This window comes from Sclerotinia sclerotiorum, genomic scaffold (assembly GCF_000146945.2).
Source record: "Sclerotinia sclerotiorum 1980 UF-70 scaffold_5 genomic scaffold, whole genome shotgun sequence".
NCBI classification, from domain to species: Eukaryota; Fungi; Ascomycota; class Leotiomycetes; order Helotiales; family Sclerotiniaceae; genus Sclerotinia; species Sclerotinia sclerotiorum.
This window is the reverse complement of record NW_001820831.1, coordinates 971,455-997,856: the sequence shown is the minus strand read 5'-3', so window position 1 is coordinate 997,856 and position 26,402 is coordinate 971,455. Positions and strand designations below refer to the sequence as shown.

Below are 26,402 nucleotides of genomic sequence, written 5' to 3'. Positions count from 1 at the left end.
GGAGATGGTTTGTTCCTATCATACTATTCAAGTAAAATGTGCTTGCTTTGCAGTAGGTACTAGGTAGGTACTAGGTAGGTACCAAGTCAAAGTCTCTGAATTTATGTGCTGAGGGTCGATCCATGGCCTAGAAAGCACTCGAGTAGGAGGGACTCCGTAGTATTATAACACTCTGTAATGTTAAAATGCATGAGATCCATACAAGAAACATACCCTACCCTACATCATTGTGAACCGACGATGAGCTTATGCCAGTCAATGCTACACTAATAACCATCAATCAATCAAGTACCTGTTAGTTTGGGTCTCTCACGCGTTTTGGCGTGTGTGCTGGGTAATGTCATGGCTAAGATGCATCATACATCAAGATTCAAGGGGACCAGGATCAATATAAGGAAAAGATAGGTATGCACCGGAAGGAGGAAATACGTAAAATGGATCAGGGACCAATGAAAACCATGAAAACGCGACTTTTCTAACCGGAGCAGAGCCATCAATTGATACGAAAATCGTGCCATTCTGAAATCTTGCTATGTATACCTAGTACCCCGTACTTTTCTGTGACTTCAAATGATCCCAAAGGAAATTCCGAGGTCATTTATTATTAGTCGACTGCCTCTTCTCGGTCTGGCTTATAAATTCATTCCTCTCTAATAATAATACTGTAAGTGTAATAATAATTGTGCGTAGGTACAAGTACATTACCAGTAATACAATAAATAATACAATAATACTTACTTCCTTCCATGCCTTCACTCAAAAGAAGAAGAAGCATTCTAACCTTTCCTCTATTAGGAATAATTGGTGATAGAGCAAGCAATCTTTCCATCCCTCTTATCCTTATTGAAAACTGAAATCAATCATACCATTAAAATACTATTAAAAGCTCACTTCCGTGTTGGTCTCTCCCATTCCAATTCGTCAAGGATTCTTATTATTATTGAAGTACATATTGTAATGAAGAAACCAGATAGGTAGGTAGGTAGTAGGTTCTTGCTACATACATCATACATCATACAAGCCAACAGGGAAGAGCGCGTTCAATAAAACACAACAAAGCACACCATTACCATTAAAAAATGCTCCGTACATCCACATCCATATCCATCCACATTCACATTCACAACGCCGATTAGGGATTTTTCATCTGATGTTGGAGGTATCTAGTAGGTAGTAGGTATTGAGGGAGAATAAGAATTATATATCGTATATAATAATAATTCCCGCTGCTTGTGGAGATATTTTACTGCCACCGCTTCTCTGTCTGTCTGTCGTCTGTCTAGCTGTCTACCTATCTGTCTACTTGTCTGTCCACATCTCTCTCTATCTATATATCTATATCTTTCTTATTACTCCCAACCTCACACTCTCTCACTTCCAGCTACTTGGATACCTTTCTTGATGCAGCAATAATTCTCCCCGTTAGCCAAACAAGGAAAGTCGTCAAATAAATAAATAAATAAGAAAAAGCCCGACCACACACACCAGCCAGACTCACTACTTCTTACTCAATACCTGCAAAAGCACCTACTCCACTTATACAATTCCCCCCCATGTCAAAAAGTAATAATCTCTAAACCATTCCTATTCTGGTGTAAGAAGAGACCCTCTTTTAGTTCCATTTCCACTACTGCGTACTTTCTTACCCTCAACCTTCTCTCGAGATCCATTCGATCCATTCTTTTCACTCATTGAACTACACAACCTCCCCTCTTCTTCTTTTCTCTCCAAATTTCTTCTCTCTTTTCCTCTCCTCCGAAAGACCCTCATTCATATATCAATTAAAGGGAATCAAAGAGGTCATTGGATAATTGACACCTTGTTATGCTGAAGCTCGAAGAAAGTTGAAAAAAACAGGCAAGAATTTTGGTAGAAAATTGCTACATTTGCAGCTTTCTATGCACAACAATATTCATACTTGAAACTTTCCCTCGACTGTCCATAGCTGTCTCTTTCTACGAGGAAAACAGAAAGAAACTACTACATACACATTCACCTTCCCTCAATCTTCGTCTCGACAATCACGAAGATTATTCTTTTCTGAATAGAAGTAAAGGGCATCATCGTCTAGTCATTCAATTCAGCATCGAAATCACCCTCCTACTCAACCACCCTCCTCCCACCACAACTTCACTCCAATCAACTCTCAACATTAACCCTTCCTCATCTCGACACTCTTCAGAACAAATTCAATACCAAAAAAAAATTGTGTTATTTCTGCCAAAAGTTTCGAATTTTTTCTCAATCAAATTCTTCAATCTCCAATACCTCGAATTATTTTATTCTTTGTATTGTTTGGTTGAAGTATTAATTTTCAATAATCTTCTCAAGTGGCACCTCCTTCCGTTGTCAATCTCAATCTCATCGACTCTTTTATAAGAAAGGAGTTTAAGATTTGACTCCACAATTGAAAGCCAAGATACTCGACAGTTCAAGGTGAGCATTGATCCTGAACCCCCCCATCTTTATGCAATACCTCCCAACCCCAAGACTCATTCAATTAAACAAGCAAAATTCTTCATGGAGGGCATTGACTGACATATAACTCTTGGTTCCCCTTACTTAGTTAGCATTTTACATGCCAACGGTCACGCATCTCACCTTGAACAACATTCTTCCACAAAAGCTCTTCGTCAGATACTCGGCACGCAACTACACCAAAAGATCAAGATAGTCAAAGATCGGAGACGTTTACTCGTTCATCCTATCTTAGCTTCTCCGGAGAATATCTTAAACATTTCTACCGCATTACCCTCCCATTGTCTTCCATCTAAGAGGGATCTACCTTGGTGAGTCTCGAATTCTGACTTGCTCCCCAATTTACGCTTCGAGTCCCCCTCTCCCTCCCACGTCCATACATTCTTGCATGATCAAAAAAGCATTCCCCTTGTCCACCTCGACATGATTGCAGCATCTCCCTTTTCTCCTATCTACTCCAATTCCGGCTGGAAATCTCGCTAATCCCAAAATTCACCAGATTTTTCTCCGATATCTTATAAAGTGATATTCACCTGCCACCTCATCAATATCAACTTTGAAAGGTTCAGCTTTTTGCATTTTTTGCCATCTTTTATTGGCCATTTACGTTCATTTTCGAATTATAGTTCCACCCCACACTCTCTAATAATAATTTATCCTAAAGTATCGTTCTATCGAACTATACAGCACATTCCTTTACAACCAGCAATACAGCAGTCCAGCGCCTATATTGAAAGCCACTGTCAGGTCGAAGCTCCAGGAGAACTTGACGTCCATTCCTTCCCTAAAACCAAACACACAATAACCACAACTCCAAATCACCTTCAACATGTCATATAGTCAGCCTTGTGACACGTTCTTCGTGGAGGATAATACTTTCCAACAACAATCACAACAGCAGCAACCTCGACCAAATACTCAAGAATATATCAAGATGATGGGTCGAAGGAGGCAAGAAGCGATGGCCAACGAATTATCTCGACAAGCTTGTGATGCTTACATGGATGATATTATTGATCACATGGCATCGATGGAGGTCAATTATTCTGCGTTGTACTGATTTCATGTGACGTTGTGCTAACATCTCCACAGGATGCGACTATGCCAGACGTTGCCTCGATAGAAATTCAACAAGAGATTCAATGGTTCATGCGACCTTATCTCATCGACTTCCTTATCGAAGCTCATTCTGCCTTTCAACTTCTTCCAGAAACACTTCATCTCGCCGTTAACCTTCTCGACAGATACTGCTCGCGTCGTGTTGTCTACAAGAGACATTATCAATTGGTTGGATGTGCTGCACTTCTCATTGCCGCCAAATATGGAGACAAGAAAGAGCGAGTTCCCATGATTCGAGAACTAAAGTCAATGTGCTGCTCGTTATACGACGAGGAGATGTTCACTCAGATGGAATGGCACGTATTGAACACTTTGGAGTGGATGATTGGCCACCCTACCGTCGATAGCTGGCTTCAATTGGCCTTACTGGAAGGACCTGAGTATGAGGATATGACCGTCGAACATATGTCATGGTACATCTGTGAAATGGCTCTGTACCACAAAGAATTTGTCTCAGTCAAACCTTCAGCAATGGCCCGTGCATCTCTGGCACTTTCGAGAGATATCCTTGGATGCCCCGAGATGGATACCTATGGACAAGTCGATTCGGATTTGATGCTAAGTCTTTCTCGACAACTTAATCAACCATCCTCGGTCCTCGCAAGAAAATATGCTGCTCCACAGTTATCAAGAGTCTCCGAAGTGCTTCGACGATTCCTTCTCCAACAAGCAGCTATGAGCCAATGCCATGTCACTCCACCAACTCCCCCCGCTGAACCAACCGCTATCCAGAAGCCAATACAACAACACGATGTGTACAGCACACCGCAGAAGGCATATGGACAGCATGTTGTCAATGGTTACCTCACACCGCCGATTACCCCCGAAGGAGAATATTTTGGTCAAGGGAATGGAAATGAAAATAAACCTTATCAGACTTCAGCACCTAGATGTCCGATCACACCAACTCCACAAGCTCAGATGCAATATAGTCAACAACAACAACAATATCAGCAACAGCCATATCAACAAGACATCGTCATGCAGTAACTGAGAACTCCTTGAAGTTGTTTGAATCATTCTCATCCTTGCATCATCTATGCCTTGATCTCGGAAATCATACCACACCACCCTCACATGTACCACAATTTGTATTGATTGTGCCGAACTCATCGGTTATCTCATGGCATTCGATCAGAAGCCTAATTCTACAGAATTCATCGTTTCTCTGTTCGACATCAGCGCGTTTCATCGACCTATTTTTCCATTGAAAAATATCTGGCATTAGCGAATCGTCGGTTTTTATTTCTCTTCAAAACAATCATCTTGTCGTTCTAGCGTTTTTTATTTACAACACACAATTACAACACACACCGCTCTTCAGCAATCAACTTTTACTTCTTTCCTTTGTTTCTTTTCGGGGCGCAATCTACCTTTTGATAGTAATTGAAAAGGAAGATAATGTGACTGGAGAAGAAAAAATTAGGAAGGAAATGGAGTTGGTTTTCTGGGTGTGGATATTTTCTTTGTTTCTGCAGGAAGTTTTTAGTTCTCTTCATACCCTTCTTGCACATTAAATTCGGATTCAAATCGGGTCACAATCAATCAAAATTTGGAGCACGATAGGATATTGAATGCATTCATTACTGACATGCATTCTTTCTTATCGGGAGGATGTTATGCTTCAGTAATGGGTGGATGTGGATAGATTGTTGAGGATCTATGGTGATGGAAGGATGGGAGATTCTTCCATGATTATTTAATAGAGATTGATTGATGGGGATTTGGTGGAGGAACTTTATTTTCGGGGTGGTTTTGTTTGGTAGGATAGGTGGCATGGTTGGATGGAGATACCCAAGATCAAATCAGAATAAGAATGGCTTGCGTGCTTTCCGCAATAGTTATGGGGATTATTACTTGATATCCAAGAATTGGTGGATGTTGTGGGCGAAGTGAAGGGAGCGAAGTGCATTGGGGATTGTTATCATGGATGCATAGGTGGATGGATGGATGGATGGATGGATGGGTATAAAATAAAATGGATAATAAGATACCTACCTGATCATCATAATGTTGTGCCATCTGATGTGAATGTATATTGTTTTGCTTGTGATGAAGACGATATGTGACTTTAGACTTTGTGACATGAATCTGTAATTACAAGTGATAATGGTACGAACAGTTTCCTTCATGTAAAGGTCAAAGTCATGACAATTTAATTAATGATCAAGCAAACATAGCCATTAGATATTCATTCAACTCTCTATATAATAAAACACAGATATCTATTCATCCATCCATTCATCCATTCATCCATTCATCCATTCATCTATTTGCTTATACACTAAAGAAACTAATCTATTTCATCTCATTTTGGTTCGTTCATCTTTCATTCATATCATGTCATCTTATCTTCCATATCGTTATATGTTATCTTTTCTTTTCTTAGTGGTGAGTTGCTTGGTTCGTGGTAAGTAGGTAATCTAGATAGTGTGAAGGGGATGAATGAGAAGGAGGGGGATGAATAGAAAGGAGGGTGATGTAATGTGTTTTCCGTGGGGGTGGGGGAAGAAAGTTTGAAGGGAGTGCGAGGATAAAAAAAGATATTGTTTATAGGGGATTGGTTGTCAGGGGTGTGATGGGATGGAGAGGATGAAAGGAAGGGAGAAGTCTAATGTAAGTTTGAGTGGTATACAGTGCAAACTATACTTCAGATAATCAAGAGTCCAATTCCTAAACAGTTGTGCCTAGCAAATCTATGCACATATAATGTATGCAAGTCTTACTTCACATACAAATTATTCGAGTCCTCCCAGTTTCCAAGTTTCCAGTTTCCAGTTTTTAGGAAATATATTTTGCTTTCTTGGGGATATAGTCTATGGATATTGGGGAGATTATATATATACCTATATAAGTTTTATGTTGTATAATGGTGGATTAGGAATTATTATAGGGTTGGGAATAGAGTGGGATGGGATGGGATTTTATAAGTGGTCTGTCTAGATCTGGTGATTGGTTTGTTGGAATTTGGAGGTGGTGGGATGGGGTAATTTGATGGAGGATGATGGGATGATGGGATGAGAGGATGAGAGAATGAGAGAATGAGAGAGATTGGTGGGTGGGATGAGAGGGGATGATAAGATGGGAGGGGAAAAGTAAATAAATACTAAAATAAATCTGATAGGTGACTTTGAAAATTATATTATATTCAGTGATAATCTAAAATAGAGATATTCACTTGTTAGTTATTTTCATAGCAATAGGTGTGAAGCTACATAGGAGAGAAGAGTATTGTTCCATGGAGATATAGAGAGAATGTTATAGTCGACTTCTTCTTGTGTATCAAGTTATAAAGAGTTAAAAAAAACATATATTTAAATTATAATTTACTTTCACATCCTGTATCTCATTGCAAAAGGGAACTGACTAATCACCTTTTGCCATTCAAGAATCAAATTTATTTCATTAATATCTAATTATATTATATCAAAAAAAAAAACTCAATAGTAAGCAGTACCTACCCAGTCCAGTACCTCCCAATCCTCTCCAAGCATCAGCAAATCAAAAATCCATAAGATAACACCTACCAAAACCACCATTTACCTTACCTCACTTATCTCACTTACCTCGCGCAACTCACATAACCCTACACCTCCTCGCACTTCTCTCCCTCCTCCTTCTCCTCGTTATACATCTAGCACATCTCCTCCTAGCCTCCCTATCTACACGATGATATCGCGGACAGTGTTCAGGAATACAACGAGTACGACGTTGATAAGAACAGCGACGGAGTCGTCGTTCGTAGTGGGGACAGTTAAAATCGAATATTATGCTTTTACACATTTTGATTGGTGGAAAATTCAGTTTTGTGGGGGATTTTTGGGTTTGCGGTTTAAGTGCTGGGGTTTGAGTGCTGGGATTGCTGTTGGGGTTGTGATTTGGTTTTGTGATTCTGTGTTTGTATGTTAGGTTGCGAAGGGTATGGAGAGGAGAGGAGAGAAGGAGGAGGGGGAAATAGGGGGATTTTCTTATAGACGAGAATGAATGGGTGATGTGATGTTTCAGCATTATTCTTGTTTCGGATCTCCGTTTATGGTTTTCTAGATTTCGAGAATGGAGTGGGATAGAACAAATTTATTCTTCTAAATTTCTGCCTTGAGCGGAGAGACTTCTCTTTTCCGATGGAAAAGCATAGAGGGTAAGTCGTTGTTAAGGAAAGACAGGGAATAAGCGAAGTGAAAATTCAAGTAGTCTATCATCTATTTGCAGATTTTGATGACTTTATTTTTTCTATAAATATTTATTGCACAAATGTTGGAATGGAAGGAGCTGGAACTAGTGTATGGGTAATATGTATGTGAAGGGCTATTTTGATGCCATGTGTATGAATGGAGATGACAGACAAATGTGAAAAAGTTTAGAGAAATGAGAGAAAAAGGCTCACAGCTTTGCTTTGGTTCTAACAGTGTAGTTATGAAGGAAGGGTGCAAAGGCTTGCTGTATTTGACTAGGAGTCATCACTAAAGCAGTTGCTGATGTGTTGAAGGGAGAGTCATTGTTTTACTTCTATACGGGTAAAAGATATCAAAACAGAAGAAGCTAGAGCAGGGACTATCCAATACTTCTTACTCCACAGCATTTATAGGAAACCTCATCAACATTCAGGACTTGTACATTAATATATCCTGATAGGAAATCAACCGTTTCCACAAATTTTGAACGCCAAGCTTTAGACATCATAACAGAATAGACAACGACAATCCATAAAATATCTCCAAAGAAACGCACACAGGGTATTCGCTTCATATCCAACTTAAATTTCCACTCCCTAGTTCATCCACCCCAAACCTCCAACCCATTTCCTCCCGTCTCTCTCCCTTCCCGCACAACTTAAACATTTTCTTTCCATCCCCAAATTACTCACAGCACAAGAATGGCAAACTTGCTTTCCACAACTAGTACATCCATGATTTGTCTCTCCAGTTCCATGCATATTAATATCCATTATAGTATCTACATCCATTTCGTCACCGCCTTCTCTATTCGCTAGTGATTCATCACAATCCTCGCAATTGGTGGGTAGGAAAAGATGGTGTGTGATAGTTTTTGGAGAGACCGATGTAGATGATGCATAAGAAGAATCGCTGTCAGGTGAAATTTGTCGGTTTGATGGTAATTGCCAGAACGAGTGTAGTGAGGCTTGGTGTGCAGGGTTATTCGGCGGGTGAGGTATTATTGTACGGGGAGAAATTGCGGATGGCGATGGAGGTGACATACAGCTTGTATCTATATTTGAAGGCTGTTGAGCGGAATACAGGAGAGAGAGAGTATGTTCTGTAGAGTTGATTAATGCTTGACTCGCAAACGGTGGATTGTTGGAACCAGCGGACATACGATGAACAGTCTCTTCATTTGGTCGATTATCTCTGTGACGCTTTCTCGTACGAGAGGAAAAGAGATTTGGCGATGCTATTGATGTGGAATCGATATTCATAGAATTGGCATTGTTGGAATGGAGGGGACTGGGTAGGAGCGATGAAGCGGTGGAGATTTCGGATTCAGAACGTTTGCGCTTGAGATACATCGTGGGGTTATTGATCTGGTGGAAGAATTGTTGATATAGCTGGGGACTTGATATTATGGAAGATTAGACGATTAGACGAATTGATGTATTGATTTAGACAGAAAAGGTTGGTTGATGTTGAATTGATTATTGATGAAGGATATCAGAAGAGGCTGGAACGCGAGATTCTGAATGAAACCACTTTACGCGAGCCGGTGCGCTAACTTGATTTAGAGTACGCGGACTGCAAGTTGTACCGATGATTTCCTTTGAGTTTAACATCAAACTTCTGTTCCCACACAATTAGTTGATCGTTTCCCTTTTCTACTTGCGTTGTGTGTTGTCTTTACTACACATGTGGCTAATTGATATTATATCCTCTTTTAAACTCTTGATTTTCAATTCGAGCTTCCTGAGCTGCCCGCCCTCTTCCATTTATTCCACGAGAGCTCAAGGGCTCTGAATAACTGTATTCCACGGTACTCATTCAATGTATGGCAATCTAGTGTATGGCAATCTATCGAACAGGTTGATTGAACGTACTAGAATCTCCAATAGCCTACATGCTTAAAGCAGTCGTCTAAACAAGAACACAAACACAAGCATGGACCTCATGAAGTTTCATGGGCCGTGAATGTGATTTGCACGTTGTGGAAGATTTTAGCAATTCAAACATCCAAGTCCTTTGAAACAGTGATTCCGTTATATCAGAGGATCACAAATTTGCATTCTGGCATGCCATGCTTGATTCTCCAATCTGAAGTATTTTTATATCTGGCCCTGGCTACAATGAATTCCAATCGACTAAGGAATCAAAACATCTCAATCAAGAAGATTAGTTGGTGAAATCTGGAAGCAAGGTATCTTCGAACAGCTGTTATCCACCAAGCAAGCTACACGATCCCAAAATTAACCACTTCAAACACTCATTTATTCTTTGATTGCATTACTCCATGCCATTCATGATGTCACCCTCTCGACCCCAAGAATATACCGCTGGCAACATCTTAGAACATTGGCCGTGGTGGAGTTCTTGGATGATTCATAATATCTCGGTCAATATAATGAGAATGATAATCCGTGCCCTCTCCTGACCAGATCGCGTCAGCCTTGATTCATGATTCCTCCTCGGCAATCCTTTTGAACAGCTTGTGAGATCTTATCCTCATTTCTTAGTGGTTGTCGGGAGATGCATAGCTAAATGATCAAACAAGCTGAGTGTGGTTTTTGTATCACAGCGACAATTTTGTATTGCCAAAGGCTTGACCAGTTGTATCTCTAGCACCTCGAAGCCGTTCCAATCAAAGTAATCTCGCGCATCCTTCTCCATTCTGGCCCACCCTTGACTGTACCCACTACCCACGAAGAAAGGAGCTCCAGTGAAGATAATGCGGACAGAACTTACCAGGCTATTTAATTTACCTGTGCCTTTGGCGGGCATGATTCCGAGTAGCGGGAGTCTAAATATAATCTTGGACGGATATTGGAAGTGGTGAGAGAGCGCCTCGAAATCACTTTGTAAATCCCACCAGGCTTGTACAGTTTGATTGGACTCAAGACTTATCGTGAGTGATAAGCTGTTACTACCAGCCATACCGAACACCTGATCTCCTAAGATTTGAACATCGAAGATATGTCGTATTCAGTGACCTAAGTAGTCATCGTGGAGGTGATGGCTCGATTTCTCGATGATCCCTTTCCGTTGCAGCCACATTAAAGTTCGGGGACGATGCTACAAAGATTCGAGGTCATAGGAAGGAACTAACCAAGTATGGTGATTAATTCAATAGACAATAATGGCTAGTCTTTGGGGTTATTATTTTGTTTAGGGCACCAGTGCGAGGTGATAGAAAATATTCGAGCCACCGTGTAACCGCCGAAGCTACTCACCAAATTCTGTGGGAACAACTTCTGTAGGTGCAACACACTTCCAGAGTTCATCATCCATGTCAGAAATACTAGGACCAGATGCGGCTGCTGCATCTGTGGAAGCAACTTCCGATGGCCCCCTATCCCAGTCAATATCCATGCCAGAGCAAATGGGCCAATACGCGGCTCCTGCTTGATTTTCTTGTTGCGTAAAAGGCTGCACTAGTACTGCTGTCGATATCATCTTCAGCTTTAACATTCCTAGAGTGGAAGGCTCGAAGTGCTGCTGTTGGAATAAGATCTAAGAATTCCATAATGTTAGCATGGATGATTGGGATTCTACCAAGCCTGCACGTCTTTCGTGATCATTACCTTTGTCTTACCTCTGTTTCTTGCTCATTTGCACCAGAAATTTTCTCTAGTTGCGATGGGCCGACTAGAAGCAACCTGAATTTCTAGATATGCCAATTTTCAATGTCTATGAATCACAGAAAGAAGGGAATCTCTTTTATGAATCTTCGCACAAAGTTACCACAAATATGTAGAGCAAAGACGTTTCTTTGATATTTTGTTTTAGAGTGCGCTGTGGCGAAGAGGGGCTGCGAAGAAAAACTACTCTCGCCAAGCTCGGTGGGTAACACTGCCTCCTGCTAGTCTGGTAGGTCTTAAGAGATTAACAATTTTAGCTCTCCGTGATGAATTATATATTGGAGGTTGCCCGGCTGGAAAACAAATTATAAAGTATTGATGATTTGGCTATATGCGAACATTCACTCTCATTATCTTCACGATGGCAATGGCTGAATAGGCATCAATATTTGAATATCGGAGACTGTCAAATTAGGTTAATTTATAATTTCTTAGCTGGATTGAAATCACTTACTACGTCTGCTGCTTCCTGCATATCTATTCCTTATTTTTAATATATGCCTTTCGTTTTCCTGGTAAATGAAGCATTCGCTCAGATAATTGATCTATGTTGTTCTATCAGAACATATTTCTGCAATCATTCTATATCCTTCGCTGCCTTGAAGAAACTGCCACCAGATATTATCCTCAACAGAGCATGCCTTCCTTTTCCAACTCTTCAGCCCGCCTCTTCACCAATCTATCGTAATTTTCCGCCCAGAATTCGATTCTGCGAAAAGCTGGTGGTGGTAGAGTCATTTCTTCTGAAGACATGAGAGCAAACTCAGGCGATGTTGCATCATGAGCCCGGATAGCCGACTGCTGGTCAATGAACTCCATCAAGTCTCCCGTAGTTGCTTGGAGTGCTGAACGCTTTCCAATAGCATCTATTAGACCCACGACAGTTTTGCCTTGCATGCGAAACGCCCAATGGCTCAATCTATCTTGCAATCGATTTTGCAACTGATATAAGCACTCCGTATCGCCTGCAATATATTTTCTCGCAGTATAGTTGATTGGTCTAGCTGTCAATGGTCGCCAGCCATGCTTCCTGAAATAATCTCCACCAGCCTCCTTTTCGCTCAACCAATCATCTAGCTCTGCCGGGCTCATAGATTTGCCACCTTCTTCTCTCATAGCTCTCATTAAGCCACAAATCCTTGACCTCTGTCCTCGGCGAGATAAAAGCTCCATTAGCTGCACGTCGCGAACCTTTCCGATTTGAATCCCGTACTTGTGAAACAAGGTATCCCAATCAGTACGCACATCCCACCAGAGCTGGATTCTGTCGTGGGACTCTAAAACCTTCTTGAGAGACAGGCCGTCCTTACTCTCACGCTCAAAAGCCGTTCTCTTAAGCTCCCAGACATCGAAGACATAGGTTTCGTTCATTGAGATTATGGTCATCGACAAAAATGATATGTCCCCGTTGCGACCAAAACCTCCACCAGGAATAGGAACCCCATTTTCGTCCTCCGAAGGGGTACCTTCGCAGTCGAATGCAAGCTCAACTCCATCCTTTAGTTGAGAGAGGACGGGCAAGAATTCGTCGAGCTTCTCGAGTGTGTCAATCATGATTACTGGTTTCGGCTCTGCGGGCATTGGTTCCGGAAGTTCCTGATTCTCATAGTCCCAATCAATTTGTGCTCCATCAGTGTCGCCCCATGTGAAAGGAGTTCCTGCGTCCCATATTTCGTCTAATACAGACCAGGAATCATCTGCATTGGAAGCTGTGTCCCGTTCGCATTCGGACAAGCTGGCATCCCACTCTTCTCCAGAAATCTCACTTTCTGGGTTACTGCCGCTCTTTTCGTCGTCAGGCAAGTACGACCATGAGAGGTCCCACTCGTTATCAGTAAGCGAGTTTGTCGAGTAATCTTGAACGATCGGTTTGGTTTTGAGGCTGTGTTCGTTAGTAACAGACATGTCTATTGAGTAAATCTTCTAATATGAAGGAAAATGTTCTTAATACTATGAATGGTTCTTGTTCAACCGGTTGACTAGAAGAAGAACTTTCAAGTTAAGTAGTAGAAGATTCTGCTAGATGGAGGTATTCTAAGTAGGATGTGTTGTGAGAATGGGAAGAGATCTTATTCCTTGGGAGGTTCAACCATTTTATATAAGTTATTACTATCACTAGTGGTGAGTTGTCGGTGATCGCGCTAATTCAGGACGTCGGGGTTTGGTACGCTACGCATTATCAGAGAAGCACCGGATCATGGATTTAGTGCTGATAAACGAGGAATAGCACGGTACGAATAATTACATACATGAGCGATACGGTGATGAACATGGCTCAAGCAGCCACGGTACAACATCACGATTCTAATTTTAACCAATTAGAGAGACCGTACTCGTGTACGGCATTTGGTGTATTCGATTAGCTGCTGGTACTAGTAATGAATACATCAGGCTGTAGTATCTTGGGCATTTAGTGTAGAATGGTAGTTGGGTTTTATGAGCATAGCGAGTGATATTGCTGATGTGCGGGCGAGAGAGGCACAGAAAGAGGGTATTCATCACTAAACTGGGTAGGAGCTGCTGTCATCAATTCGCCAGTATTTCATTGTTGTCGCATTGTACCATTGCACTGGCTTTCCAAACAAGGACAAAGTTTGTTCCTACGACTAATCGGGTCATCAACTGCTCAGAAATTTTACTAGGAACCGTTAGCATCAAATTACGACCAGGAATCTGGCCTCCCGTTATTCGTATCACCGTTTCTGACTCGGATGTTGGTTAATCGGCCAACAAGCAAGCCTTCTTTTATGATTAGTGTAAAACTGATTAATCAAGCACGATGATGTGCTCCTTCTCTATATGACTCAAGTTGTGCTTTTTAGGTTAGAACTTCAATAAGCTTTTGCTTCTATTCGTTAGACGTAATATTTTCAAGAGCTACCAGATCCTTAACGGTCGCTAATGGTTAGTTTAGGAGGAACGTTGTTAGAGAGAAGTTTAGATCTGAATTTGACAGCAAGGTGGGGGTGTGATTTGAAGTTTTCAAGATGACAGACTCAAGATTTGTTTATATATTAATAGTATTCAGTTTCATGAAGCCTTAATTGATTAGTTTCAAAATCATTTACTACATTGAAAAATTGAAGAAAATCACTAATTTTCACGAGGCGAGTTCGCTGAGATACTTATGCCCCGTCTGAGTACATAGACCTCAGTTTCGATTTATGTTTTCTTACTCTTCGAATTGCAATCTCAATATTTCTGGATCTAAACTCGGTATAGACATCCAGTGTGTTCTAGTTCTGATATCTCACTTTTCTCCATAGGTAGACTGCTAAGTCTTCTATAGAAGTATTGTCCGTAGTGGCGAGCATGAGGAAGTGAGGCTTCAAGATCTATCCTTATCATATTCCTATTGATTTGCCTAAAGAACAAGAACGAACTATGAAAATACCAAACTAACCCTAGTGCCGGTGCACTAGCGTCAAAGCTAGTGGTACATGATCGATATCCCAACACACACTAACTTAACTGTATTCAGGCCATTAACTTCCTAGAGAATGAGGCGCTCGGAAACCATTATAGTTCGGGTCATAGTCCATGACAAAGGCATGGGGAATATGCTTCTGCATACTAGAGGGATTTATATTTATGGGTTCAGGACAGGTCTAATGGTCGAATGATTTATCGATTTCTGAAACCCAGATGGTTCTGAAAATGATGGCTTCGTCTATGATAGCGCGGGCACCTCAAATACCTTGTGCAGAAGAGAAAAGAGATGACAAGAAGAGGAGGACCAGAAAGCCAAATGAGAATTTCTAGAATAAGAGGACGTCATTTATAGTTTTGTTCCAGCTGTTTCATTTTAGAGACTATCACTCAGCTTCAACTAAGACTTATCAGCAAAGTTAGTAACGCATTTAGAAATCGAATCATAGATCTTTATTTACTGATCAACTTGCCGCGCTAAATATATTCGAACTCCAAGGAAGCACGAAGTACTTCCCAGAAGCATTTTTCGTTGATTTTGCTCTTTCTGAAAAAATAAGTGGATACGAAATTTGTTGAGTTTAACTAATAATAATACTTACTTTCTGTACAATTTTAAATTGTACTATAATTTTGTAAAGTTAAAATACTTTCTAGAAGTAGTTAGAATATTTTCTATAGGTATTTTTGTTATTAGTTTTAAATTAAAATTGTTAATCTTGAATTGAAATTATTAAATTTAAATCTTGTACCTCACCTTTTTAAAGGTCGTCTAATACAATAAATATATTATTTATATATAAAGAATCCTAGAAGCTTATTGTCACGATTCATTAATTCACGTGACCTCGAGGACCTTTTGGACCTTAGGGTCCCAAAGGTCCTCAAAAGATGATATAGGGTATATAAACATTCATTTAGTCTCGTAGTTAAGGAGCTTTGTGCTCAACTTAGTTATCAATTAGTTTACCTACATTCTACTTGATCTAGTAACGACTTCACTCCCAAGTGAAGACCAGTGATAAAGCCTTAACCCACAACTACCAACCAGACGAAACCTTAGGCAGCCGCTGCCTCCAGTATAGTATCGTTACACTTATATACTTATATACTTATATACTTATGCTCACTCGAGCATGCCTATTCTTCTCACACATCCTTGTTACGAGGTTTGCCGTCTAGATCACGTGGAAGTGCTCTAGGCTCTCGAAGTAGGTTTATAACTAGGCGTCAAGCAGGGACTTGAAGTAATGACAATAATGATATGCAATTCGTAACTAATAGTAGAGTATACTAAATGATTGATCTTGAGCACGAAGCTCTATACAAAGGAAATCCATCTTGATTATATAGACCTTCATGCCTATGGCTAGTCAGGACCGCTGCGCGGTCCTGGATAGCCAGCATTCCTGGACAGCCAGCGTTCCTCAGCGGTCCATAACGTGACTTTAATCACGTTACCTTGGTTTAGTCATGTGACGCGGCATAGAAGATAGCCGTTGTAACAATCCTCCGACCAAACCTCCAAGCTAGCTCCAGCTTCCACCTCTCATACTTTCCTATTATATTATATTATATTTATCTATGCTGAAATGGGTTTAAAATCATCGATTGAAAATGAATACCGAAGCTAATCTTAATATTATATTGCATAATGTAATGTGTGCAAGTAAATCTTTAGTAGATAAGTCTAGTACCCCCTTTTTGGATCACCTCTTTTTTGGACCATCTTTTTACACCAAAAATAACGATTTTTAATTATTAATATCTTAATAATTAATCAATTAAATCAATTGAAATTTTGATTATAAATTGATTATATACATATTGATTGATTCTGAAAATTCTAGATTTTTTACAATTTTATTGATTGAGATATAAATGATTGAAATTATGATTTTCAATTTGTATAGGGTTTTGTTACGAGGTTTGCCGTCTAGATCACGTGGAAGTACTCTAGGCTCTCGAGGTGGTTTATAACTAGGCGTCAAGCAGGGACTTAAAGTAATGACAATAATAATATGCAATTCGTAACTAATAGTAGAGTATACTAAATGATTGATCTTGAGCACGAAGCTCTACAAAAGGAAATTCATATTGAATATATAGATCTTCATGCTCCTTGGATCACCTTGGATCACTGGTGATCCAAGGTGATCCAACATACTTGTTTATATGCTCTGATGGTGCGTGCATATGAGTTCTTAGGGTGACCGAAATCTCATAGTAAATTGAGCGAATCGAAACCGATTTGCACATGGCCCAAGCTTACGAAAACAAGTCAGCTGTTACCATCGTAACAATCCAGTTTTTATATCAAAGTAAATCTATCTATCTATACGGAATAATACAAGATATCTTTGATTGTGATGTAATTTATTTGATGTAATTTGATATAATCAATCACGAATAAATGTCGAAAGGTAAAGGTTGAACAAACCTCTCACCTGTTACCCATTTCCAATCTATCTACTTGCGTGTATGAACATAATCTTATAAGTATACACCAAACGCAAAGAACAAAGTGATAAATAAGACTACAAATAATTCTCCGTCCCCATCCCCTCATCCATCCATCATCCCTCCTCATCAAGCTTTCAAGCTTTCAAGCCACCAAACTCCCAAGCAAATCTTAAGAAACGGCCACGTAGTACCCCGTGCATACATATACTATACACATACATACATACATATATTATACACACATAATAAAAATCACACACCCCTAAATCCCATAGAAAGAGACCAAACTGCCGGGCTCTTTGCAGCTCTCTGCAGCACATGCATAGCAAAGCTGCAAAGATGAGATGGATAGGCAGGTGTGTTGAACGATTTGCTCGTCAAGGTGGGGTAGAGTTGTATTGAACGTGGAGATTGCTGAGCTATCTGCAGATCGCTCGAAACTATTCTATTCTGCTGAGCCTGTACGGAGGATACTTACTTTGGTGGGGAAGGTCGATGTAACGGTAGATAGGGAGTAGGTAGTACTCGGGTAGTATGAGATGGGATGGGATAGGATGGGAAAACTATCTAGGTAGGTGTTTACTCGTGTGTGGTTCTGTTTTTTTGTGTAGTTTTGAGGGGGTTTATCTATTTGTCTATTAGGTAGGTAGATCCTTTCAATATATTTCATGAATGAGCACATGATGTGATTTTCTGATTTTAACTAAAAAGAAACCAAAAAAAACTATCCATCACATGATCCTCACGTGTAAGGATATCCTTGATATGAAATAACTCATCACTCAAAACTCCACCAAATATGGAAGGAGAAACATCCGAAATGCAAAGCGGAAAAGTTTCCGAGGAACCCCAAACTATTCCTTTTCCGCCACCGAGACTTCCGCAATCTTAATTTTTCCATACTACAGGATATACATAATCTTGTTTATTGCTTAGTACCTATTAACTATTAACTTTTGACTTTTCCCCCCATTCCTTCTCCTCATTTTAGAAACTTTGAACATCGTATTTAAGTTTTCGGTACTATGATCTTATTTTGTTCATTCTTTATTCTCCTTTATGCCACCGGAGATAAGATGGAGATGTTATTGTCATTACGCAACGGTATATTCCTTTTTGGACGAAAGTTTATATCCGTTGATTTGGGGTAAATTCCGATATTCTAGTGCTATTTTTCCATTTGAGCTGTAAATGTTATATCTGACGCGTACGTAAAAGTGTCGACTAACCATTTGAAGGGGATTAAAAATACTAGGGAAAAAGAGATGAGTATGGCTTCGTCTCCATGTGTGTGTTGAAAGCCCCTCGTTTAAATATTGAGGTTTTGAGCTGTCATTGATTTCATTTGACGCGGTGAAGTGAAAGTAAGCATCTCGGGGTATGTCTAACCATTTACAATCAGCTTTTGCTCCAGTCCGACGGTTCCTGCTAGGATATCTTGCATTTCTTTCATGGGTTTAATGTAAGCTTGCATTGATGGAACGGATACCGTTACTCCTTGTGGGTGGAAGATGGAGCCTCCGTTCGCACTCCGTGGCCTAGAATTAAGATGGTAGAAGGTCGTGAATCCTCCCATACGAGTTGGGAAGGTTGGACTGCGTATAGTATGTTTTTGAAATGTGAGTCAATCTATTCCTTCGGTGTGCAACTCCTGTGCTCGTGTGCTCGAATGGATACTCGGGATAATTGAACCTCTTGAGATATTCCCAAGCGATGTACGACGTAGGTTATAGTAAAGCAAAAAGATAGCCAATGTAATAATACAATGAAAGCTATAATCTCTTGATCGTGTGACCAAGTTTCACTGCAATATCAACTCTCTGCAAGTGATAATTATACATTTGAAAAGTAACATTTTCATGATATTTTCATTTCGTTCGATAAGGCTTCCATGAATGACGCTTGTACTCCTGTAGTGACACATCCAGGGGTTTTCATGCACTTACAATCCTACCTTGAGGTAGATGCATGAAACTAAAAGCACCCTATCAGCTCGGCGATGAACGATCCCAGCTATCAATAAATACCAAGTAAACACCGTTGATCGTAGTCCGGAATTGGTATATGAGCTATGAACTATGAGCTATGAACTATGAACTTGTGATCGATCTTTTGATATTGGAATCAGCTATAATGTGAAGATTAACTGATATAATACCCAATTTGACAAATTCTAATAAAAATTGTTGAGAAATTCCAAGCCGTAACATTTGCCTTTGCAAATTCCCCAGTTTCTCCTCATCAAATACCCACTTTGATCCACACAGACCTTTCAACAAGCTTTTTAAGGCATGCGACGATGATTGGAAATCGGAAATCTTGAACTTTACGAACCCCCATAAAAGTATATTATTTGACAATCAGGGAGTTCGGATAAAAAGTGGTTCAAAGAGGGGGAAGATCCATTTCCGAATCACGTTCGATACCCCTTTAAGCTTAGATTCGGTCCCGATTTGAATTTTTGGTCGTCATAACCATGGATTATGGAATTCCACAACCACCGACGGCATTTCCTAATCAAGGGGTCCAACCAACTACCAACTTTCTTTCCAACACACGGTATCAAATGCTCTTCACTGGCCTACTTTGAACCAATTATTTACTATCAATTAGTGAATTATGGGCAATTTTCTCCCGTGGCTGCTATTGTACTGCCCACTGCAGGATATGAGTGCAGCCAAGTTAACAATAACTGTGGATGAGCTGATCGATACATGTATTGGTGACACGTCCCCTTTTTGCTCTCTTTGGAAAGAGCAGATGTCACGGTTTGCACCACGGGTCCAGATATTTTCGATACTTTTCGAAAGGGATATCCCTTGTGAGAGGTAGAACGGAAATAGGACTCTTTATAGGTAGTGCAAAACCACCATCTGTTCAACATCCAGAGAGGAGAAACTAGAGACTAAAACATTACCATGAACAGACAACACTCAACCAATCTAATTAGCCAACCGCCTATTTTCATCTCCCCCACAATGATTTTTATCATACGGAGTACTGCAACTCCAGCCCAAACCGGGATTTTCGGCAGGGGGAGATATGCAAAGTGAAATATTTTGTGGATGACGGGGTCCAGGATCCAAAGTGATACTCCATGCGGCATGTCGATATGATAATCATTACGAAGTTCAGAAGTTCTATTGGAGACCCGACAAAGACGAAAACATGGGGATTGACCAATGCTATCACCAATTTGATCATCTGTACATGATTACTCAATCCAATTCTTTGTAAAATGGACCGCGGTACGTGCAAACTGCCCCGGACTGTATGATCAAGCTTGCTTACCCTAGTCATCCCCCAAATTCACTCCATGTACGATGCAGGATGTACATACCTACATAGCTTGGGAATTCACTATATATCCGGGTGATCTTTCCCCTCTCATTCTTTTGATCAGAATTTCTACTTTTTTTCCCCTTGTCTATCCATTTATTAATTGTGTTACTACCTACTTTCCATTACACCAAAAAAGATCGAGATTTCAAATTGAGCTTCTATACTAAGATATCAAAAACCTCAACTTGCCTACAACATATATTGCATTAGTAACACCAACAAATAAAGTCAAGATGGCTACCACCGCCACCGCAGATAATGGATACAATAAAGAGTACACCAGCGAAACTTCAGGTGTTAGCAATACTCACGACCATGCCTTTGTCAATGGCTCTGATATAAACTATTCCGCTGCCTCGAGAGGATATGATTATGGAGGAAATCCATTGGCACATATGAATACAGGAGAATCCGCTAGATTCCCAGCATTTGGTGGAGAGTTCCAACCTGGTCTTTACAAACCTACTACGGAAAGAAAATTCGCCAACCCTGCCCCGTTGGGTCTCAGTGCTTTCGCTCTCACTACTTTCGTCCTATCTCTTGTCAATGTCGGAACTGCCGGTGTTTCAAGCCCAAATATCGTCATCTCTCTTGCTTTTGGTTATGGTGGTCTTGTTCAATTGCTTGCGGGAATGTGGTATGTACTGAATAGTACCCTCGTTTGAGATGATATCATATCCAAAATACAAATGCTAATGACGATATAGGGAAATGGCTGTAGGAAACACTTTCGGTGCAACCGCTCTTTCATCATTCGGAGGATTCTGGATTTCACTCGCAATCCTTCTCACGCCTGGTGGATTTGAGATTGCTAGCTCGTACTCGGACTACGATTTCAATCAAGCTTTTGGATTCTTCCTAATGGGTTGGTTTATCTTCACCACCATCCTGTTGGTTTGCACCTTACGTTCCACCGTCGCATTTTTCCTCCTCTTCTTCTTCTTGGACTTGGCATTCCTGATGCTGGGAGTCGGTCACTTGCGATGTAATGCTGCGGGAGCCCCACTATCCGGTGCGATCAAGGCTGGTGGATATTTTGGTTTGTTCGCCGCATTTATGGCGTGGTATAATGCTCTGGCTGGTCTTGCGGATGATAGGTATGTTTCCATTCTTTTACACATCTTTGAATTCTCAAAGGAAATTCAAATCACTAACTTTCCGTTTCTTTTTCTAGTAACTCTTTCTTCGTTATCCCAGTCGCTCATTTCCCTTGGTCGGTTAAGGGTCGCGAACGTCGTCTTAAGACTGATCGGGAGACGGTTTAAAGCTCTGAGGAGTTTTGATTCTTTTTCTTACATACATTCATTCATACGATTTGAAACAATAAATAAATAATAAATCTTTTACGATATGTTCTGAGGATGGGAAAGGAGGGGTTTGAGTTCATGAATTTTTTTTCCTCATGATGGATTGGTTACAGGTTTATTGGTTTGGAGGGTGGCTGGCTCTTTGTTTATGGGGATCACCATTGGATGGAATGAATGGATTGATCGATTGATTGAATGGGATATGATTGGATAGAAAGGATAGCGCGGATGATCTGGATGTTAACGATTTCGATACCATTATGGATGAGATAGTTGAGCGTGTATTTGTGAATGATGGATTGGGAAGAAAAGAGTAAAGAGGGACAGGGGGAAAGAGGTAAATCAAATATTTCAGAATTCATCTTTTTGGTTCCTGTTATATCTATGATAGCTATCTGTGTGTTCTTTTTGTTGTGATATTATAATGTTGTGATGTAATGGTTAAATATAAATATAAATATAAACTCAAGTTTAAGTTTAAGCTTTCAAGATAAATCTTATTTAATTTGATATTTTTATCTTCATCTTCATCCATATTTAAATCTAACTCTAGATGTTGGGATCCTATTAATTGAAATCAATTGTTGTTGAAATATTCTTCTCTATTGAGGATTTAAATAAATACACTCTATCAGTGTTACGAGGTTTGCCGTCTAGATCACGTGGAAGTGCTCTAGGCTCTCGAGATGGTTTATAATTAGGTGTCAAGCAGGGACTTAAAGTAATGACAATAATAATATGCAATTCGTAACTAATAGTAGAGTATACTAAATGATTGATCTTGAGCACGAAGCTCTATACAAAGGAAATCCATCTTGATTATATAGACCTTCATGCCTATCGTTCCTTCGGTCCCTTCGATCCCTTCGGTAAAGGGATCGAAGGGATCACATGACTTCGTACGTGGTCATATGATACGAGGCCAGAAGCCGTCGTAACAAGAACTTAGATGTAGTGCGAACATACACTAGACCAATATTACCTCAGTTCTGCCCTATCAGCTTCCCACTATTCCCTGTGTAAGGTCATTCCTTTTAACATAATATAATATTAATTTTTTATATCAAATCTTAGACTTTATTGTGATTTTATAATATTATAGAGTTTTATATATCTCAATAAATATATAATTAAAGAATTGATATAACTTTTAAAATATATAATATACCATGTATAGTGTATATATCATTCTCTCAGTAGAAGAGAAGTAGTAAAGTTATCAGTATAATATTTATATTTATATATATACACACGAATACAAATCTTCCTACAGCGGATCAAATCATTCTATTTTCATCCCCTTCCCCTTACCCTTCCCCTTCCACTTCCCTCAAACCTCTCCATCTTTCATCTCATCTAACCACCCAGCAACCACCCTCTTATACCCACCTCCCCAACACCCCAACCAATACTTAATAATCCTTCCTCCTCAAAATCACACTCATCATCACCAGCTGCGCATCAGCATCCCCATAAAACCCACTAACATCCCAAGGATCAGCAGAAGGCGTAGCAACATCCCTCTCAGTCTTAGTAGAAGAAGACTTAGTCTTAGTCTTAGTATGTTTAGACTTCGTCTTCGTCTTCAACGTTGTAGATGGGAAAGCAGATGAAGTGGAGAAAACAGCCGCGGGGACGGTAGAGCTTGGAACCGAGCTTGGAGTTTCGAGAGGGGCTACTGAGGAGGAGGAGGGGAGAGCAGCGTGGGAAACGACGGCTGCGACGGCGGGGGATGCAGATGCGATGTTAGCTGCGGTGCTGGAGCTAGAGCTAGCGCTAGAGATGGAAGAAGCTGTGGTGGTGTTTCCGCTCAAAGTAGCACATGCGAAGGACATTTTGGAAACGGGAGATCCGCTATCCTTGGGGGTGCTCAAATCCCAGGTCATAGAGACGTAAGGCCAGCAGACTTTGTCGGTGCCGATGGTGACGATGTCACCACTGACAAAGGCCTCGGTTGAGACGACTGCAGATCCTACTTTGGCGCCGGTGTTGTCGATGACTTGGAATGAGGTTCCTGCGTATGTACCTGAGCAACCCATAGGAACTGGTTGACAGTCTGGGGAAGTGAGGGTTTCGTAGGTGACGATGGAGTATTCGGAGTTGACGGCTGCGATGTGGACGTTTTGGTGGTCTTCGGTTGAGGAATATGTGATCCAGGTTACTTGGGAATCACCTTCTGCTGCACCGACAGTTGAAGAAGCTTGAGCACCAGCGAGAGTCTGTTTATCGGTCATGACGGAGATGGCGACGTTGTGGTTGAGCCATCTGGGTGAGCATTGGGTATATGGTGTTCCCATCCAAGCGTTAAGGGTAAGGTCGAGAGCACCGCGTGATTGCCAAGCGAAAATGTATCCATCCGAACCGGGAATGGAGGCCAAGTTAGAGTAGGATCCGGACATTCCACCCATTGGTTCACCACTGACACCGTTGGTTGTGTTTTCATTGGCGATTTTTTGACCGGACATGTATTGAGTTTCGGTGTTCAACCAGATATCACCTTGATCTTCTGCGCAGACACTTGCGAATGGAGCGGCATCGGCAGCTTCGAGACCAATACCTGTGTTGTGGGAGCAACCGAAATCGCTGCTGGCGCCTTGAATCACTTGTAATTCTCCATCATCGTTGACGTATTGAATGGAATCACCGAAATGACCAGCATAATCAGTGGTATAAGCTGTGAAGATTTGTGAGAATTATACTTGATGAGAGAGAGAAAGAGTGAAATTCATACCTTCAACAACGAAATACCCAGCGTAAAGACCAGCCTTAGCAGAATAGACCAAATCACCATTAGCATCGGGAGTCGAGGTCAACATATCCGAAGCATGAACACCCGGACCGTTCAAAGCCGTCTCCCATGTCTTCTTTCCATTCGTATATCTGATCAACGAAACGATAGGAGAGCCATCTGTAGGAAGATCGCTAGTCCCTGTAGCATTTACCGTTGCCATCAAAGCAAATCCATCATTTTGAGCCACCAATCCAGCAGCTTCGTATGCCGTAACAGAAATCGCATCACCGACTGCGGAGAAATCGGTCAAGGAAACTTGTTGAACGTGTACGGTGGAGTATGTAGCATCGAGGTAGGCAAGGTAAGCCGATTTTCCATCCGGGGAAATTGAGAAAGGAGTTCGGCGATGATGAGGAAGACCAGTCCAGTAGGCAGCCTTGATAGGATCGAAGCTAGCAGCCAAATTCAAAGAGTTGGGAAAAGTAGAGATGCTTGCATCTCCAAGAGCTGAAGTGATGCCGCTGGCAAGCACCGAGTAAAAGAGTGTGGAACGCATAATTGCGAAGATTTTCAAGTGTAAAGACTGACGTTGAAGAACTTATATTCTCCAGGAAAAAAGATCGAAAATAGAAAGGAATGTGGGTGAGGGAAGGAAGAATCTTTCAACAATGGGATAGCATTTTATATATATTTCCATTCGAAGCCAATTACCGCCACGCCTTTAACATGACTGATATGATCTACTGAGACCATTGCACCATACGAGTGGGTAAGGTAAATCTTCCGGATTGGGCGCGCAATATATTTGACTTCAAGAGTGCATAAGGCGAAACCACGTTGAATGAAGCAATGATCTAGATTAGGGGTTTGTAGCTGGGGGAAAATTGCTAAGAACTTACATTTCAGATGAAACGGAGAAAAGCTTCGGCGGTCGTTAAGGCTAGTGGTGCCCTGTTGCCCTGTAAGAATGCCTGCTCGGTACTTGATCTGAATTCCGTAAATAAATTAACGGGCCATTCTGCTGAAATTGCGGATTATCAAATATAACTACTACCTAGGTAGTTATGTATTGTGATTTAACCAAAGAAGGAAAAGTCCATGTCATATAAGGAGTTAAATTCATATTTAGATCTTAGTACTTATACTTAACTAATAAGTCGTAAAATCTTACACAACTGAGCTATCTCCAGATACCTCCGCTGCTCTTCAGAACTATCGTGACGACATAATCACCAAATCCGAAATTCGCAGGAAAAGCGTTGCTGACTTCAATTTTAAGTAACCTTGCTATAAATTCAAAAAGAAACGTAACACATTCATCTCATCCTCCAGAAAGGGTTCATTCCGAATATGCCGACGTGATTAGAGCGCATAGAACCAGATTAGTAAATAATCAATTTACATCTCAACATCTCATACAAATTTACAATGAAACACTTCCCCGGTCATCTCCTCCCCTTTACTTTACTCCCATGAGGTTATATCGCTGCTTTATCATCACCTAACAAATGCAGGCCACTTGATTGGTGATTCACAATTTTGTCCTCTTCTGAGGTTCGGACTCGTACTCATACGCTAAAGCAGCATGAACATTACATCCCCATTATGTAAACATAAAGGGGATCTGGTGGGTCTTCACGTTTCATCTTGAGTATAGATGAGCCTGGATTTGGTCGAATGAATTGTTTTGGTGCTGATGTTGGTGCTGTCGTATGATCGTTGTATATAGAGG

General features: G+C 40.7%; 6 protein-coding genes across 6 annotated transcripts; 2 read left to right on the top strand and 4 right to left on the bottom strand.

Moving 5' to 3' along the window:
- Positions 1-363: 363 nt before the first annotated feature.
- Positions 364-1,679, bottom strand: SS1G_04348 (predicted protein; the record flags this gene model as incomplete). The annotated part of the gene is made up of 4 exons (XM_001594491.1): positions 364-530; positions 739-850; positions 1,065-1,163; positions 1,647-1,679. 4 exons carry the CDS (start codon positions 1,677-1,679, stop codon positions 364-366), a joined length of 411 nt encoding a protein of 136 aa, XP_001594541.1.
- Positions 1,680-3,307: 1,628 nt separating this feature from the next.
- On the top strand, positions 3,308-4,587 carry SS1G_04347 (hypothetical protein; the record flags this gene model as incomplete). Its single annotated transcript, XM_001594490.1, has 2 exons — positions 3,308-3,514; positions 3,571-4,587. The coding sequence occupies 2 exons, from the start codon at positions 3,308-3,310 to the stop codon at positions 4,585-4,587; spliced, it is 1,224 nt and encodes a 407-aa protein (XP_001594540.1).
- A 3,778-nt stretch (positions 4,588-8,365) lies between these two features.
- Positions 8,366-9,121, bottom strand: SS1G_04346 (hypothetical protein; the record flags this gene model as incomplete). The annotated part of the gene is made up of 2 exons (XM_001594489.1): positions 8,366-8,871; positions 8,932-9,121. The coding sequence occupies 2 exons, from the start codon at positions 9,119-9,121 to the stop codon at positions 8,366-8,368; spliced, it is 696 nt and encodes a 231-aa protein (XP_001594539.1).
- A 1,144-nt stretch (positions 9,122-10,265) lies between these two features.
- On the bottom strand, positions 10,266-13,670 carry SS1G_04345 (hypothetical protein; the record flags this gene model as incomplete). The annotated part of the gene is made up of 6 exons (XM_001594488.1): positions 10,266-10,711; positions 10,991-11,270; positions 11,738-11,801; positions 12,054-12,544; positions 12,590-13,280; positions 13,648-13,670. 6 exons carry the CDS (start codon positions 13,668-13,670, stop codon positions 10,266-10,268), a joined length of 1,995 nt encoding a protein of 664 aa, XP_001594538.1.
- Positions 13,671-20,865: 7,195 nt separating this feature from the next.
- Positions 20,866-21,897, top strand: SS1G_04344 (hypothetical protein; the record flags this gene model as incomplete). The annotated part of the gene is made up of 3 exons (XM_001594487.1): positions 20,866-21,269; positions 21,340-21,729; positions 21,807-21,897. 3 exons carry the CDS (start codon positions 20,866-20,868, stop codon positions 21,895-21,897), a joined length of 885 nt encoding a protein of 294 aa, XP_001594537.1.
- Positions 21,898-23,351: 1,454 nt separating this feature from the next.
- SS1G_04343 (hypothetical protein) lies at positions 23,352-25,226 on the bottom strand (the record flags this gene model as incomplete). Its single annotated transcript, XM_001594486.1, has 2 exons — positions 23,352-24,613; positions 24,671-25,226. The coding sequence occupies 2 exons, from the start codon at positions 25,224-25,226 to the stop codon at positions 23,352-23,354; spliced, it is 1,818 nt and encodes a 605-aa protein (XP_001594536.1).
- Positions 25,227-26,402: the final 1,176 nt, after the last annotated feature.